The sequence below is a fragment of the Protopterus annectens genome, chromosome 7.part0, assembly GCF_019279795.1.
Source record: "Protopterus annectens isolate FY-2018-M chromosome 7.part0, PAN1.0, whole genome shotgun sequence".
In the NCBI taxonomy this organism is placed as follows: domain Eukaryota; kingdom Metazoa; phylum Chordata; order Ceratodontiformes; family Protopteridae; genus Protopterus; species Protopterus annectens.
The window spans coordinates 123,836,960-123,854,566 of NC_056739.1; the positions used below are offsets into that span (position 1 = coordinate 123,836,960).

At 43.0% G+C, this 17,607-nt stretch overlaps 1 protein-coding gene across 2 annotated transcripts in view; it reads right to left on the reverse strand.

Annotated features, from left to right (window-relative positions):
- The window catches only part of ILRUN (inflammation and lipid regulator with UBA-like and NBR1-like domains), a 778,716-nt gene extending 762,470 nt beyond the window's left edge, over window positions 1–16,246 (reverse strand). The window contains exon 1 of one of the 2 annotated variants that reach the window (XM_044076557.1): window positions 16,040–16,246. In XM_044076557.1, coding sequence (XP_043932492.1) covers window positions 16,040–16,197 — 158 coding nt within the window. In that variant the 5' untranslated portion in view covers window positions 16,198–16,246. The remainder of the gene's footprint in view (window positions 1–16,039) is intronic. The other variant, XM_044076558.1, reaches the window with a different exon arrangement.
- Between the last annotated feature and the right edge of the window lie 1,361 nt (window positions 16,247–17,607).

The window sequence follows — 17,607 nt, forward strand, 5'->3', positions numbered from 1 at the left end:
ACTAGCTTTAGCTCGAGAACTCCTTTTACCAGCTCGAGGCAACCCTATATCCCATGATGCAAGGCGGAACTACCTCAGATCTCGTTTGGCAGCTAACTAACCCTGCTAAAGACTTATCCTAATATAATTAGGAACCATGGTTCCTAAAAGAAGTCCTCATAACAATGCTCCAGAGGAAGCAATCTAATAAGAACTCTCCAAGATCTGTCCAGGCCAGGGGGAAGGAGGGTGGGGCGAAGAAGAAGGCGAGATGAAGACAACTAACATGGAGCGTTATGGTAGGTACATAACTTCTAAATGTTAAGTTGTCAATCTCGCCTTCATTCTTGCTGGATGGGACCGGTCCTAGCACCTGTATCCCGGGTGGCTCAATGGAACAGACTCTTGAGAACAGTGGAACCAAAACTGGCCCTATCTCTGGAGGCCAAATCCAACTTGTAATGAGACACAAAAGTATGAGGCGTGGCCCAAGTAGCTGCTGCACAAATAGTGTCAATGAGAAGTCTATCCTGAAAGGCTACAGAAGTGGATAGACTCCTGGTCGAATGAGCTTTTGGCTTAGAAGATAGTTGTTTGCCCCTTAGAGAGTACACATAGGAAATGGTGGAAGTCAACCATCTAGATAAGGTCACTTTAGATACTGGAAGACCCAACCTGCTTCCTGCATAGGAGACAAACAATTGGTCTGATTTTCTAAGTTGTTTAGTCCTATGCAAGTAGTACCTGAGCTGACGATGAACATCCAAAAAATGCAGCTTCTGTTCAGCTTTGTCAGAATAGTTAGGAAAGAAAACTGGTAGATCAATAGATTGGTTAATATTGGCTTGAGATACAACCTTGGGAAGAAAGGAAGGGTTAGTCCTGAGCGAAACCCTATCCTTATGAAACACCAGATAAGGTGAACGAATACAGAGGGCCTGAATCTCAGAAACTCTTCTTGCAGAAGTAACAGCCAGCAAAAATATAGTTTTCCATGTCAACAACTTTAAAGAACACGTAGCAGACGGTTCGAAAGGAGGTAGAATTAGGGATGCCAACATTAAGTTCAGATCCCATTGCGGAGGAGGATGTTTCACAGGCGGTTTTAGGAGAAAAACTCCTCTCAAAAAGGCTTTGCATAACCTATGAGACATGATGTTATTGTCCTGCAAGCCAACATGAAATTTGGAAATAGCAGCCATTTGTACTTTGACTGTAGATGATGACGATCCTGAATGAAAAACCTCCGCCAGGAAATCCAAAACAGAATGTATAGGAGCGGTGAAGGGATCAATATTTCTGGCGTTTGCCCAAATAGAAAAACGACGCCACTTGCTAGCATAAACCGTTCTAGTGGACGACTTTAAAGAAGACACTAAAATGTCTCTGACTGAGTCAGAAATCATTGGTAGCCTGGCTAGGGAAGGAAGTGGAGCAACCAAGCAGTGAGGTTGAGAGAATGAATGGCTCGGTGCTGCTGACCCGACTGGTGGATCAAAAGATCCGGAACTGGGTCCAGATGCCAGGGCTGCACCAGAAGGTGACGATGTAGAGACGGAAACCAAATTTGTCGAGGCCAATATGGAGCAATGAGGATCAATTTGGCTCTCAAAACGGTGGCTTTCTGAATGACTTGTGGAATCAATGGAAAGGGAGGAAAAGCATAAAGAAGTCCCGAGGCCAATCCTGGGTTAGAGAGTCTCTCAAGGGTTGGCCGGAAGAGGAAATAGTGTGAAGTAATCTGGGCACTTGCTGTTTTGAGGGTAGCGAAAAGATCGCAACAAGGGTGCCCCACTTCAGAAAAATCTGATCCACTACAGACTGATTGAGAGACCACTCGTGAGGCATCAGAATAGATCTGCTTAGCCTGTCCGCCAATAGGTTGGACCTGCCGGGGATGTGCGTTGCTATCAGAAACCGCTGAGAAGAGATCGCCCATTGCCAAAGTCTGAGAGCTTCTCGACATAAGGGATAGGACCTGGTTCCGCCCTGTTTGTTGATGTACCAGACCACGGACATGTTGTCCGTCTGTACTGCAATAGTCCCTGTGGGAAGAAAGTCGTCGAGGGCTTGCAACGTTAAAAGCACTGCTCTCCTCTCCAGGACATTTATGTGCAGGTGGTATTCTATGGGTTGCCACGTCCCGTGGACCATCCTGCCCTGATAATGCCCCCCCCACCCGATCAGAGAGGCATCCGTGGTGACTGTGGCAACTGGAGGAGGGGGAACAAATGGTCGGCCCTGCTGAAGAAGCGGGGAAGATACCCACCATCGTAGATGAGCCCTGCAAGACTGTGTCACTAAGATCTCGTGTCTCATGGGCAGATCGTGGTACGACCACTGCGTGAACAACATCCACTGCAGGAGACGCATGTGGAAGCGAGCTAGTGGAAGAAGAACAATGGCTGCAGCCATTAGGCCTAGAACCTTCAAGACAAACCTGGCTTTGACCTTGTTGCTTTGTAACAGAAGCTGAACAAATTTCTGGATGTCCAGAATCCTTTGATTTGTTAGTCTGGCTAACATTTTGACGGTATTTAATTCTGCGCCTATAAAGGTGATAGATTGGCAAGGCAGCAGAGAGGATTTTTCGAATTCACGAAATTCCTAGACTCTTGCAAAGCTGTAAGGTGTAATCTCTGGACCGAAGAAGCTGATCCCTGGAGGTGGCGGAGAGGAGCCAGTCGTCCAAATAAGGAAACACTTGGAATCCTCGACGTCTCAGGTGAGCTGTGACCACCGCCATGCATTTGGTGAACACTCTGGGGCTGAAGTGAGGCCAAAGGGCAGTGCTCTGAATTGGTAATGACTGGCTCCCAGCCGAAAGCGGAGAAACCTTCTGGAGCGTCTGTGAATCTTTATGTGATAGTATGCATCCTGAAGGTCTATCAAGCACATCCAGTTGTCCTTGCCCAGAAAGGGCAGAATGGATTGCAGCGTGACCATCCGGAATCTTGCCTTTTTGACAGACTTGTTTAGTCTGCTTAGGTCTAGTATTGGTCTCCAATCTCCCGTCCTTTTGGGGACCAAAAAGAATCTTGAGTAGAAGCCGGATCCTACTTGGTCTGCCGGCACTGTTTGGATGGCTCTTTTTCCCAGGAGTTTTGAAACTTCCTGTTTTGCCAAATCCCTTTGACCGGGTGAGATGTCTGGAAGGGATTGTAGAGGTACAGGAAACCTTTGAAGGGATTTTGTAACCCTCGGATATAATCGACTGTACCCACTTCTCTTGTGATAGGGATTGCCAGGCTACTGGGTACAGCGAAATTCTTCCCGACTGCCTCCAAGGGTGGACAGTCGGGCAACACCTCAGGGATGCTGAAAGGGCTTCTCAGGAAGAGGCTCCCTGTTGCCCTGGTTCTGAGGACCCCCTGCCTCTAGGGCGTCTATTATTGTTACCCCTCTGCCTCTAGGGGTAAACTGACCACGTGTGTCCGGTGTAGCTCCTTGGGCTTTACGGAACCACATCTTCCCCTTCTGACCCTTGGGATATGGTCTAGAAGGAGTGGAAAACTGGACTCCAACGGCAGAAAGAGTTTTACCGTCTTGTTCACATCTGGTCAAAGTATCCTTCACCTGAGGTCCGAACAAAGCCGAACCGTCAAAGGGGTGTTGGTGAAGGACGCCTTAAAGGGGTCCGCAAAATTACACAGCCGCATCCAGGCTTGGCGTCTAAGAGCAACACCTGTGCCTGCGGCCCTGCTCGTTCCATCGGCTGCATAAGATATGAGCCGCATGGAGGAGTTAGATATTGAATTCAGGATAGCTAGCTGAGAGGCAATCTTTTCCTGAGCCCCAGCAGCTGAAGGATCCTGGACTACTTCCCCCAGTTCCTTGAGAATATCTCGTTGAAGCCTGGTGAAGTGACAAAGGTAATTCAGCGAACGCATTGCAAAGGTCGCTGAAGAAAACATCCGCTTTCCATACCTGTCCATGGTCCTAGAATCCTTATTAGGAGGATGGACAGGTACTGAAGGATCCGCCAGTTCCTTCTTAGTGGCCGCCGCCATCACCATAGCATCCACAGAGACACCTTTGGACAGGAACTGTTTGTCCGAAGGGGCCGTGATGAATTTGGATGGTCTCCTGGGGACAGGTTCCACAGAATCTGGAGCCGCCACGCCTTCCGAGCCACTACCTGCATGAGTGGGTCGAAGGCGGAGACACCCAGGAGGTGGAGGGTCGGGATCCAAAGCCTCCAGGTATACCGACTCATCCTCGGAGGGGTCAATGGAGGCCAATTCCCCTCTGTTTGAGGAGCTCAAGGATGTCTGAAAATGAGACATCCTCAGAGGGGACCGTGGGGAACCCTCCGACTCATCTAAGTCGGTATCAGATGTAGTAGACTCAGGGGAGTCTGTGTGTTTCCTCTTACGTCCTCTTCCGAGGGGTTCACCTGCAGGATCAGGAGAAACCTCGGAAGAGGAGGAAATTCCCAGTGGGGAAACCTGGGGCGATGGATCCCTGGGCCTGAGAGCAAGAGGCTGGCAAGAGGCTTCTGCAGGCACTGATGAGGGAGGAGCTAGAGGGATAGACCGTTGACCAGGCTCAGAGGCCAGGACACTCCTCATCACCTCAAAGGCTCCTCTCCCGGGAGACCTGAACACACCCGCTCGAAGAAACAGGAATGGTCGGCTCCAAGGAGAGAGAAGGCTCCGAGGCAGATGTCGGCGCCGAGCTTACCAAAGCCGAAGCTCCGAGAGGGAGGGGGGTCGGACAAGGGTCCGATGCCACTAGCCCCCTCGGAGCCGACAGTGGAAACCCGACGACCGGATCCCTCCAAGGAAAGTCTCAAGGAGGAGATCGGAGCCGAGGATGACGGAGCCGAAGGATGTATCGGCTCCGGCATCGAAACAGTCGCTGTCCCAAGAAGCTCCGGCTCCGAACTCTGGTGTGGAGTCGGAGGAGGAATCTCAAGAATTGGGGCTGTAGCCGAAGTCTGTTGAGACGGGCTATGGAGCATTTGGGCCAGTGCCTGAGACTTCAACAGCCTGCTTACCACCCTCTCCAAATCGTGGTCAGACAGCCTGGAAGATCTCGAAGATCGGCTCCGATGGCTCCGCTCCGACAAAAGAGGAGACCCGGAGCCGAGTGGATACTTAGTATCGAAGGGGACCGGGATCTCTTGCGGGCCGGAGCCATCGGAGCCGAAGTCCCTTGAACCCCAGATGGAGCCGAGGATCTCTCGGCTCCAATGCTGGATAAAGTGTCGGCTCCAGCCGGAGCCGACAAGGCAACAGTAGTCAGGGTATCGGAGCCGGCCGACACCGAACCCACTACTCTGGCAGAAGAAGCATCGGTTCCAGCCGGAGCCGATATCGGCTCCGACGGAGCCGGAGCCACCGAAGGAGACTTAGACACTGTAGCCTGAGCCTTCGGTGGCTTAAGAGGTTTTCCTGCCCCTTGCTTAGGAGGAGAACCTTCAGGTTTCAACAAACCTCGGAGGATCAGTTTGTTCCTCCTTTCCTGCAGGACACGCTGGCTAAAGGCATGACACAACGCACAGTAGTCCTGCAGGTGCAAAGGCCCCAGGCAATACACACAAGAAGTGTGACCGTCTGTCAGGGACATTTTCTGACAGCACTGGTCACACTTCTTGAAGCCTGAGACCTTGCCTTCCTTAGACATCCTAAAGGATATACACACACAGTCCCCACAAACACACAACTTAATCCCTACACAGACACACAGGAAGGGAATAACTTGGGGAACTAGGCCTGACTAAAACTTTCACTGAAAAACTATAATAAAAGTTTAAAAAGGAAGGGAATAGGGTGGGCTGTACTAAATACAGGCTAACCTGACACTGAAGGGAAATTAAACCCCTAACTAACTTTTTTCTTATTTAACAAGAAAAACTTACCTCAGCTGGCAAAGGAGACCTCTTTCGCTAAGCGGCAAACGAGATCTGAGGTAGTTCCGCCTTGCATCATGGGATATAGGGTTGCCTCGAGCTGGTAAAAGGAGTTCTCGAGCTAAAGCTAGTGCCGAGTCGGAGCCGAGGATCGGCTCCGAACCCATCCAGCAAGAATGAAGGCGAGATTGACAACTTAACATCTTTTTTTTATAGATACATAAAATGTAGTAGGAGTAAAGACAAATTGATAAACTGTGTGCAGATTCTAAAATTTATTCTCAGACAGACTACAGATTACAAAATCATATGCAAAACAGTTTGGCTCCACAAAAGTGGTGGTAAGTTACCCTGGTGACATCCAGGTAACCCCAGATACTAGAATCAAATTAGATTATATTGAAAAAGAACTGCACAAACTGGATCCAAACAAAGCACAGGGAGGAGACGGAATTAGTAACGATCACCTGAGAACACTTCAGCAAGAACGTACAGTACCATTATATCTATTATTCACTAGGTCATAACAAATGGGAGATTCCTCAAAACTGGAGACATGCTCTTACTAAACCTGTTTTTAAGGGAAAGGGGAGTAGGACACACCCAGAGTCATACAAACCCTTAAGTCTACTTTCATGCTGTGGAAAAATAATAATGAAGGTAACATTGGACAAGTTATCGTCAGAGCTGCACAGGTTGGGACTTGAAACCATATATCAGCATGCATATGTTGAAAACAGACCCATTACCACCTGTAACATGAGGTCCTATAACAATAACACCTATGAATGAAAAATTGTGCTGTGAAGCAATTTATACAGATGTAACCAGCATCTGATAGGGTCATACACAACACTGATCAATAAATTAGTACAACTAGGTACTGATGTACTCTTGATAAGATGGATAGTTGCATGGCTTTCAAATGGCAAGTATCATACAGCAACTGGACAGGAGAAATGCTTGGTTACAGTCAGGGTGTCCCACAGGGCTCTGTACTAGGCCCTTACTTGTTTAGATTGTATCTTTCAGACTTTACCTTTTCATCTGAGGTGTTCTCCAGTCTATGTGTAGACAACCTGAAATTGAGTAAACTTGATTACATGTGTTACAGATAAGGCATGTCTGCAAAATAACTTGACTGAACGGACCATTTGGGCACATGAGAATAATATGCCTATAAATAGATCAAAAACTAAACATATGAGATTTGGTAGGCAAAATTTGAAAGGTGAATATTTAATACAACACACAGTGATTAAACCTGTAGCTGCGGTGGTGGTGCTGCGGTAGCGCTGTCGCCTCAGTTAGACGTTGCCCGTTCGATTCTCAGTTAGAGCGTCTTCTGTGTGGTGACATGCATGAATGGGCGTTCCTTCGTTGAAGGTTGTGCGTTAGGCCCGGCAAGCGAGCACGTAAAAATCTACTGCCAATCATGAGCGGACCAGAGTTCCACTGTGGTGACCCCTAACCGGGAAAAGCCGAAAGACAACAACAACAGTGATTAAACCTGTAGACTCATTTAAGGACCTGGGTATATGGGTAGATTCAGCTATGAATTTTTCTAATCATATCAACCAATTGGTTAATGAAAGTGATAGAACTATAGGTTGCATAAAAAGATTTATAAAGTCTAAAAAATTAAAAATAATGAAGCCATTTTTTGTTACATTAGACCCAACCTTGAGTAGTGAATAACAATATGGAAACCCTACAAGAAAACAAGCATGAGTAAACAGGAAAGAGTGCAACAGAAATATACAAAGGGTATCCACGGATGTGAAAATTTAAGTTATTATGAAAGGCTAAAATATCTGAACTTGTACAGTGTCTCTTACAGATATCTAAAAAGAGATCTTATTCAGGTAAAGATGGCATTTAGTGACAACTATCTCTGAGAATGTTTGAGTTAAAAATATACTAGAGAATCATCGGACAGCTTATGTATTGTAAAGACTTATCTTCTCTTTGTCAATGATTTGAAACTGTACAGCTCATCAGATGAGGACATGAAAACAAAGCTGCAGGTTGTCAAAACTTTTTCAGATGATATAAGAATATCATGTGGTCTTGATAAGTGTGCAAAAGCAACCTTTAAAGCAGGAAAACATCAGTTTGGGACAAAAAGTGATATAAAAACTTGAGCAAGACGGAATGTATAAATATTTTGAAATTTATGAAGGATCAACAATAAAACATGAGCAAATGCAAATAAAACCTAGTAAGGAATACTTTAGAAAACTTTAATTCTGAAATCAGCTTTGACATCTAGAGACAAAATCCACGCTATAAACCAATTTGCTCTTCCTGTCCTAATTTACAGTTTCAGAGTGATGGACTGGCCCCAAAACTTGTTGGATAGATTAGATAGGAAAACAAGAAGGTTGCTTCATGCTCACCAAATGATTTATAAAAATCAACATACACCAAAGTTATATAATTCCCCATTCCGAAGGAGGAATGGGCCTCCTTGAAATTGATTTTATGTTTAGATCTGCAATCGTGGGACTCTATACATATCTGCTGACCTCACAAGACACAAATGTAGTGAAAGTTTTGAAACATGAGAATAAATCTAAGATGACTTCTGTACTTAATTTAGCAGAAGCATATCAACGTCTAGCAGGACTGGAACTCATACCCGAAGTAGATAAAAATCAGGCAGCAACTGAATGTGCTAAAAAAAAAAAAAAAAAAAGAATACAAGGTGAAGGATCAAATGAAAAGGCAAGAAATGTGGAAAAAGCATAAATATAGTTGCATGTATAAAAAACTTTTGGAAGAACCTCATGCTGATAAACACAGGAATGGTTAAGGAGAGGTGAATTCAAACCAAGATATAAAAAGTTAATATTGGCAGCCCAAGATAGTGGGCTACGTACACGCTGGTTTATAAAGTCCATTGAACATGTGGGAGAAACGGACAAATGTAGGTTTTGTAAAAGACTAATTGAAAACAGTTGCACACCTCATTGCTGGCTGCGACTTACTAATGGCATTGGGACTGTATACTGAAAAGCATAATAATGTGGCAAGACTGTTGCACTGGGGATTATGCAAACATTATGGTATTGATGTAGCTGAAAAACACTGGAAACATGAGCCACAAAGCATCATAGAAAATAATGAAGTTTATAACACACGGGATCACCCACCAATTACCAACAGTTCAAAAGACAGATGCTAGAAAACCGGATACAGTGATCCAAGAAAAGAAGACAAAAGTAGCATTTCTCATTGAAATTGCTGCACCCAATGATTACAGTGTTTTGCGTACAGAGACACACAAAGTCATAAAATAATCAGGATCTGCAGGCAGAAACTTGAGCAATGTGTAAGAAAGGTATTCAGACAGTTCCAACAGTAGTTGGAGCAACGGGTCTTATAAAAAATAATCTACAATCGTATTTAGATAAGTTACCAATCCATGTAACCACATACGAATTGCAGAAGGAATCATTATTGGGCAAATAGTGAGTGCTGAGATGAGCACTTTTGGCTGACTAATTATCATAGATTGAAACAATACCAATTTTATGAACTTTAAATCGTACTTTGACTAGGAATGGGGTCCATTCCCATTATAGTATTAGAAACCCAAAAGGTTTTGAGAAATTAAAAAAAGGGGGAGATTCCATAGGAATGAGAAGTGTACTAATTGGTTCTTTGACAGAGTAGCTGATGCATCGAACAGACTACCAAATTACATTAAAGCAAATACTAGTTTAGATATTTTTAATAACAGCCTGGATACATATTATGGGAACAAATGTTTTGGTACATTAGCAAGCTAGAAGGGCATTAATGCCAGTGCTTGAAATATTTGTATGTATGTATGGGGAAAAAAAAAAAAAGAGAGACTAGAAGTGAGCAGCTCTGCTGGCACGACCAAGCACATTTTTTAATGCATATTGTTATTCACAACCAATTAATTAGCTTTCGTGTTTGCAGGACGAAAATGTGGCGCTCTAGCTTCGGAGGGATTTAAGGTGGGGAGGAGTTCTTCAAGCAAGACCAGAAACTCAAATTCAATTTTTTTAAAGGCCAGACAGTAACTCAATTATTTACTATTGCCTCAATAAGCATTTCTGAAATGTCATAACAAATCACTTGACACTTTTCACAAGGATTATCAAACTTAGAATGAAGTAGTGAGAAATACTGTGGATGAAAGCACAGTCTGACAAGAAAGACTATTGTAAGCTCTGTAGCTGTGCCCTCATAGCTCATTATGTACAAGAACTGGCTTTCCAAGAAAGCAAGAAAATTTCAGCATCTCAACCCCCAAGACAGCATGCATTCTGGGTTGGGGAAAAATAAAATCACAAAGTGGTTATTATGCTACTAGCAGGTTTGGACTTTGTAGAACTTCAAGACACCATTAACAAGTTACAAGTAGCCATCTCGATTTTTCTAGCGAGAGTGCAATGTTCCCTAATCCCACACAGCATTAATCTGCAAGTGTTGTTGGCAGTAACTTGCAAAATGTTTATGTTTGATAAGGACAAACTAGTGACACTGACTATAAGAGAGCCCTTAGACTAACTTTTTATTTTTATATGGACTCTGATTAGTATTAATACTATTATTTCTAATAACTACAAACTTTATAAAGAGCTTTCTGATGTCACAGGCACTAGTCCCACATTTGTTTATATATAGGACACAGACGGATCTAAATCTTAGCACCATCAATAAGACTTCAGCCAGTTACACTTTTCTTAAATTTTATTTACTTTGTTTGTTTACCGGGTAATGAGGCCCATTTTCAGCGGAGGCCTGGGGAGAAAAGCTCCATACGTACAAATAAGACAGTACTAAACTTATAAAATTATACTTGTTCTGAAATGCAATACCTTCCTTGGTATGAAAGAACAGGTATCCTCAGGTTATCACCACTACAGCAGTGCTGACATACAGTGGATGCTTTTCCTTTTATGCTACTTTACCTGTCAGTTTTCACTATATTTGATGTCACCACAAATATCCATGCTATAGATTCTAACTTCAGGTATACAAGTATTGATTAAAGTCTCCAGCCTGGCTAATGCATCTGCACCACATGACTGTTCAAAATATATCTTGGATTACTGTACTCCAGGCTTTGTTCTTCAGTCAGTCATATAAAGTAGGACAACACTAAACATTAAAGGTTTGTTACTTTATCTACACAATTTTTTAAATTTTATACCACGAGACCTAATTGGTACCTCATTTAAATTACCCATTTAACAAAATCCCACCCCCACCCCAAACAAAAAAGACCACAGTGAAGAACTTCTCTAAAGCAAACTTCACACTACTCAAGACTGGTGTGGTATCCTTCAAGGCCCTTGAGCCAGTGGAAACCACAACCCAAGCTGTGGAAGCCCTTACAAATGCCTTCTATGAACACCTCCAGGACTGCATGGATCAGGCAATCCCAAATAAAACCAAGACTCTTTCCACAAAGGGCAAACGTCCAGTCTGGTGGACCCCAGCCATTAACAAACTTTACAATAAGAGGAGAAAGCTATTACATGATAGAACAAAATCCATAAAAGGGAAGTCACCCCTGATCATTATTAGTAAAAAAAAACAAGCACTCATAAAATCAACTAAGGCCAATTTTGAGAGAAAAATTGCCATGGATTCAAAGGACAATCATAAGGCCTTTTTCAGCTATGTTAGGAACCTGGATGGAAACTCCCAGATATGCTCAGAATTAGTCCAAAATGATACAAAAATCACTGAACCCACAGACATTGCCAACATACTGGCAGACAGGTTCAGTGCAAACTTCACCCCTCTCCCCTAAAGGAGAGATAACTATACCAGCAGAGTGTAGCCTCCCAGACATCTCAAATGCGCAGGTGAAAGCTGCTCTCTCTAAAGCTAAAAACACAGCATCAATGGGACCGGATGGTGTCCCCGGCTGTGTGCTACACGAGCTAAATGAGGAATTAAACCCGCACATAAGGCAGCTGTTTAATCTCAGCCTTACCACAGGATACGTGCCCAAGGAGTGGCGTACGGCAACTGTGGTCCCACTCCACAAAGGCGGTGCCTCTACGGACCCTGGTAATTACGCCCATAAGCTTAACAAGTCTAGTCTGCAAAGCTATGGAGAGGATCATAATGGAGCTCATAAACAAAGAAATAGGGGACTTGCAGACATTGGACCCGACCCAGTTTGGCTTCGTCAAGGGCAGATCATGCCTTTTGAACTTGGGTGACTTCTTCGAAACAGTCACCAAGGCCATTGATGAGGGAAAGGCAGTCCATACAGCCTACCTTGACCTTGCAAAGGCCTTCGACATAATACCCCACTCGGGTATTGTAGAAAAACTTACCAGCTTAAATGTAAACCCATATGTCACAAGATGGGTTGCAAACTGGCTTAAGGACAGAACCCACAGGGTTAGAGTTGCTGGCGCTATGTCAGACTCCAAGCCGGTCACAAGTGGTGTCCCACAGGGCTCGGTCCTTGGCCCCCTATTGTTCGGCATCTACTTCTCAGACGTACAGGCCAACATGGGAGGACTTTGGCTGACAAAGTTTGCAGACGACTGCAAACTGGGCACCATAGTGGAAAGTGCATCGGACACGGATATCCTTCAGAAGGGACTCACGGAAACAGATAGCTGGTGCCAGAGCCATGGCCTGAAGTTAAACGCCAAAAAATGTATAGTCATACCCTTTGGGGAAAAACAAGGTAACCCCAAGCTACCATATAGGTGGCAATCCACTAAGCACAGAAGAGGTTATCAGGGACCCAGGTTGACAGTGGCCTTTCTTTTGACACTCACGTTGCTGAAGTGGTTAGAAAGACCTTCTACATTGCCCACCTGATCATGAAGGGATTCACATGCAGATCTAGTGAGGTCATTGTTCCCCTGTACTCTTCACTTATCAGATCAATGATAGAGTACAATGCCCCATTCGGGATGTATCTCACCCGACATCTGCAGCAATTGGAGAGACCCCAAAAGTTCCTCACCAAAAGGATAAAGGGACTCCAAAATCTGTCATATGCTGCCAGATTGAAGAAACTCCAGCTCTATTCAGTGGCATACAGTCTGCTCAGAGGTAACATGTGCCTGACATACAAGGCCATGTCCAACCCGGAATTAATGGACATGCTCCATCTCAAAAAAATCCAAATCCACCAAAACCACTAGAGCAAGCGACTTAAACCTTAGCACGGATATAAATAGGACGTGCTGGAGGGATAGATTTATCACTCAGAGACTCCCTATGCTGTGGAATAAAATCCCGGTCCATGTGAGGCAGAGCACCTCACTGGCTCTGTTCAAGAGAAATCTTGACCTGTGGATGGGAGATGGGAGATTGTAGGTTTACCCCGGGAATCATCTCTGTGTCACTGCTGGACATAGGCACAACAAACTAATGGGCACAGTATTTTTTCATATAAGGGGTGGCATAAGCCACAAAAATTTGGGCTAGGCTTATAAATGCCTTAGGGCAGATAGTCTAGTATAAACCTATGAACCTATAAAAATGCAAGTAAACAAAAAGCATGGTACTACGTATCTAAGCTTCAAAAATTAGCAAACTACACTTCTTAAAGTGGTTACATGTTACATCTGCAAACAATACAATATTCATACATGTACTGCTGATAGCATGTATTACACTAATTTAAAGTTTTATTTTCATTTTACGTAATAAAAAAATTACTAACTACACCACCGATACAGATCAATGAACGTATGCAAACCTCTTTGCTGCTAAAGAATAAACAGATTTATTCATTTATTCTCTTTTGCTTACAGAGTTTGTCAGACTAGGTTTAGACAAAAAAAAAAAAAAAAAAAAAAACGCACCTTTCAGCAGAGGCCCAGGGAGAAAAGCTACAAATGTTACAATCATTCAGTAATATACGTGAACAGTCAAAATACCATATGATAATTACATATTTATGTATCATATTACATTCATATGAAATAAGTGACAACTGTTACAGTACAAAAAAAAAATGTACGCATCAACAAATACTGAACATCTGAAGAGGTTTACTAACGGGTTTATCAGATGCTATGCAATGCAGCTTTCAAGCACTACTGCACTTACTGAAAGCAAAACCTCAAATTCTCAAATGAAAGACTGCGTCTTGCACAAAACACCAACCTGACTTGAAAAGAAACTATCATAACAGAGATCAAAAAGTAAAAATTTACAAGCAAAATGAGGCACACAACATACCATAACACATGGCAACACACTTCATTTACATTTATTTATTTATTATTTATTTATTTTACATTTGTTGACCGGGCTAGTCTAACTGGATACATGTCCATTTTCAGTAGAGGCCAGAGGAGAAAAGCTCCACTGTAACAGTCTAAGGTAACACACTAAGAAAAAAAGAATATACAAAAGGATAACTAAACTACAAAGCAGGAGTTATCAAATAATTAGCATAAACAAAACAACAGAGCAGCAATTAGCAAATCAAAAACACACAGCAACAACAGCAATATTTAAATACAGAATTGCATTTTTATAGCATCTGGACTTGACCTATCATGGAAAAAAAAAAACTAAATAATACCTGTGCAAGGCATTAGGTAGTGCAAAGTAAGTAGAGGTAATAGGAGGTAAAACATAAGCAAAGTAAGTAGAGGTAACAGGAGGTAAAACAGAAGAAAGAGGAAGTCACAAGCTGAAGAGAGTCTAGGGGACATAAACCTATTACAGACGTAAAAAGAACCAGGAAGACATTTTCAGTGCGTCTTCAAGGATCTGACCAAATCCCAAAAAATACATTCAGCTTTAAACACAGTGAGTTCAGGTCCAAACTGATTAACTGTCATTTATAAAATGCTTTCATTCAAAAGAAAAAAATGCTATTAAGGAATATCACATTAAAATCGCTCACCCAAAGAACAAGATTTTCTCTATTTTCCACACAATTACACAGCATCCTAAAATTACTGTAGTTTAGAAAATGAAAATACCTTCAACGGCAAGTTATATGTAGAATTCCAAAGTTCTCAATCGCCATGCTTTTCAGAAAGATCATGCTAAAACATAACCAAAGAACGGGATATCTTACACACTCAACCTAACTGTGCTGCAAAATCATAGAATCAATCCTCAACACAAAATTACATCAAGAAATTCCACATTCCGGCTCATGAACTCAATCACAGGTGTGTGCCTTCCCCACCAACCCTATCAAATGCTGCAAAATCATAGAATCAATCCTCAACACAAAATTACATCAAGAAATTCCACATTCCGGCTCATGAACTCAATCACAGGTGTGTGCCTTCCCCACCAACCCTATCAATACTGCAAATGTAGATCAAGAGATATTACTCACGAAATGTCATCAAGAGTAGAAAGACCCCTTCAACCAACACAAAAAAAACACAACCGATGATAATCTTAAAACATCTATTTCACTGCTTACCATTTCCACTCAATGCCCTAGCTGAACTGTTTCTGATGGGATCCGTTGCCAGCAGTTAGAGGCAGCAAAAACTTAAATCACGTCTCGATAAGAATGTAAACAGCAAGCAATAAAGAAAGTATCCTTTTCGAATCCAATAAGTTAATCACAACACTCAAGAACATCAAAACCGTAATCATACAAACACATCTCCGTTATTTCCATCTACTTCATCAAGAGAGACACACGGTCCAAAAATAATTTTTTAAACATCACAAGAGACATGCCTCCGATGAATGCAATAGCACATCAACAACACTGCACGAATACAATACTATAACAGATATTATAGTGGGTTAGGTATGACACTCGATATGCACAAACCTCAAATAATGACAAAGCTAAAACATCTCAATAATCAACCAAATCGATAGAATGAGAATGTCAGACACTCAAAAGAGCACCTCATCTGGTTTAACATGTACAAAAACATTACTTTTACTACATTACAGTGTCTGAACTTTTATATATGCACATGCACTTTAAAAAGTAATACAGATATAGCTATCTAAAAGAGGATCAATACAGACATGACCAAAAAAAAAATCACATGATAAAATAAACACAAATACTACAATCCCGGGAAATAATTAGCCAATGCTGACCCTCCCACCCTTCACAGAGCAGCACAGCTGGAACTGCATTCACTAAACTCCCTCAGCCAAAATGAAACTACCTGTCTTAATACCCTGGCCTTATGCCTTCCATGTTAAGCAGCGGCAGGCCCAGAACCCCCAGTGTGAACTCACCAGTTTGTCATATCCAAGAAAAAAGCGCATCCCGCAGGGTTAAGTTGGAACCCCAACAACCGCTGGAACTCCGAAATAAGCACATCCTTGTCAGTAGTGCCCATACAACTGAACTTCTGCATTAGCTCCGGATCCAAATCCATGTCCATACCCTCCATGACGGCTCCCTACTTGGCAAGCGGTGTTCCCCCCGAGAGGCCCCCGGCCTCCCCTCCCTCACCCTCCCCGAAGAGGACAAACTCTAGGTCGCGGTCTTACTCTGAGGATACAAATCAATTCTAGGCCAAAAACATCCCCGCCTCATACGCCTTCATAACAACACTCCAATAACACTGCAGCGCCGGCTGCTGACGACGGTGATGACAGTGACGCAAAGCCTGCTCAAGGCCGACCAGCCGGTAGGTCAATCTGGGGCGTTACGGAATTGCGTGAGGCGTCTTGGTAAGATGCTTTGCTGGAGAGTGTTAAAAGGCAGTACCTTTGAGTCAGTGTTATGTCTGTACAAATGAGTACATTGTGTTGTACCTCTCAACCATTTAGGGTTTAGACAAGGATACATCTCAAAAGAATTAGGGACTGTTTTTAAATGTTAGTACTATTATTTGAAACATTAATAGAATACGAACATGCGAATGAATACACGTTCTAAAGAAAGAAAAAAAAGAAGCCCACAGGTGTAAAATTCATACCTCTCTCAACTGTCCCTGATTTTGACTCAAATTTTAGCTCTGCCCCGCTTAATTCCTCCTAAAACTGGCGACTTTTTATGAGAAAAAGATAGTGAATTACATTTAATAGTTACAGTTGAACTCTTACTTCAGAACATGTATACTAATTCACATACTCTTTAGTCTGTCAGTGTGTCAAGTTAATGCCGCTAGTATTTTAAAAGTTTCCCTGATTGTTTCTGAATTTCTCCCTGTTCGTTGAGCTATGCTAATTTCTGTCGCATTGCAAGTGTACACTTAGCTCTCAACCTCTTGGCACAACAACAAAAAATCTAAACAAAGCCAAAACTAAATGGGGGCACAACCCCCCCTACCCCACCCCAACATAGGGACAAATTTTAAATATTGCTCTTATAAACTTAAAAAAGTTGTTAGACTAAAAGGTCTTGTGTTACCATGCATTTTCTGAAGGATATGAAGTCCAAAACTCAAACAACCACCACCTCAGAACACAACACCTGCAACACATAGACCTCACAGTCAGAGTGTCAAACAGTCACAGCCCTTAAGGCCAAACACAATGCCAGACACACTAGTCATTGGTGACTCCATAGTCAGACACACTGACGTCCCGCTCACCAGACTGAGTAAGGAGAAGGTCACAGTAAGCTGCCTGTCGGGCGCTAGAATCCGCCACATAACGCAAGCACTCAGGTCTCTCAACAGCAGGTACAAATATGACTCAATCATTGTCCACGCTGGTGTAAACGACCTGAGACGTACCTCCTTGGACTACATGAAAAGAGACATTGAGGAGCTCTCTGATTATGTAGCCCAGGCAGGTATGACCCTGACCTTGAGCAGTATCCTACCTTCACCAAGAATGATGCCACAATACAG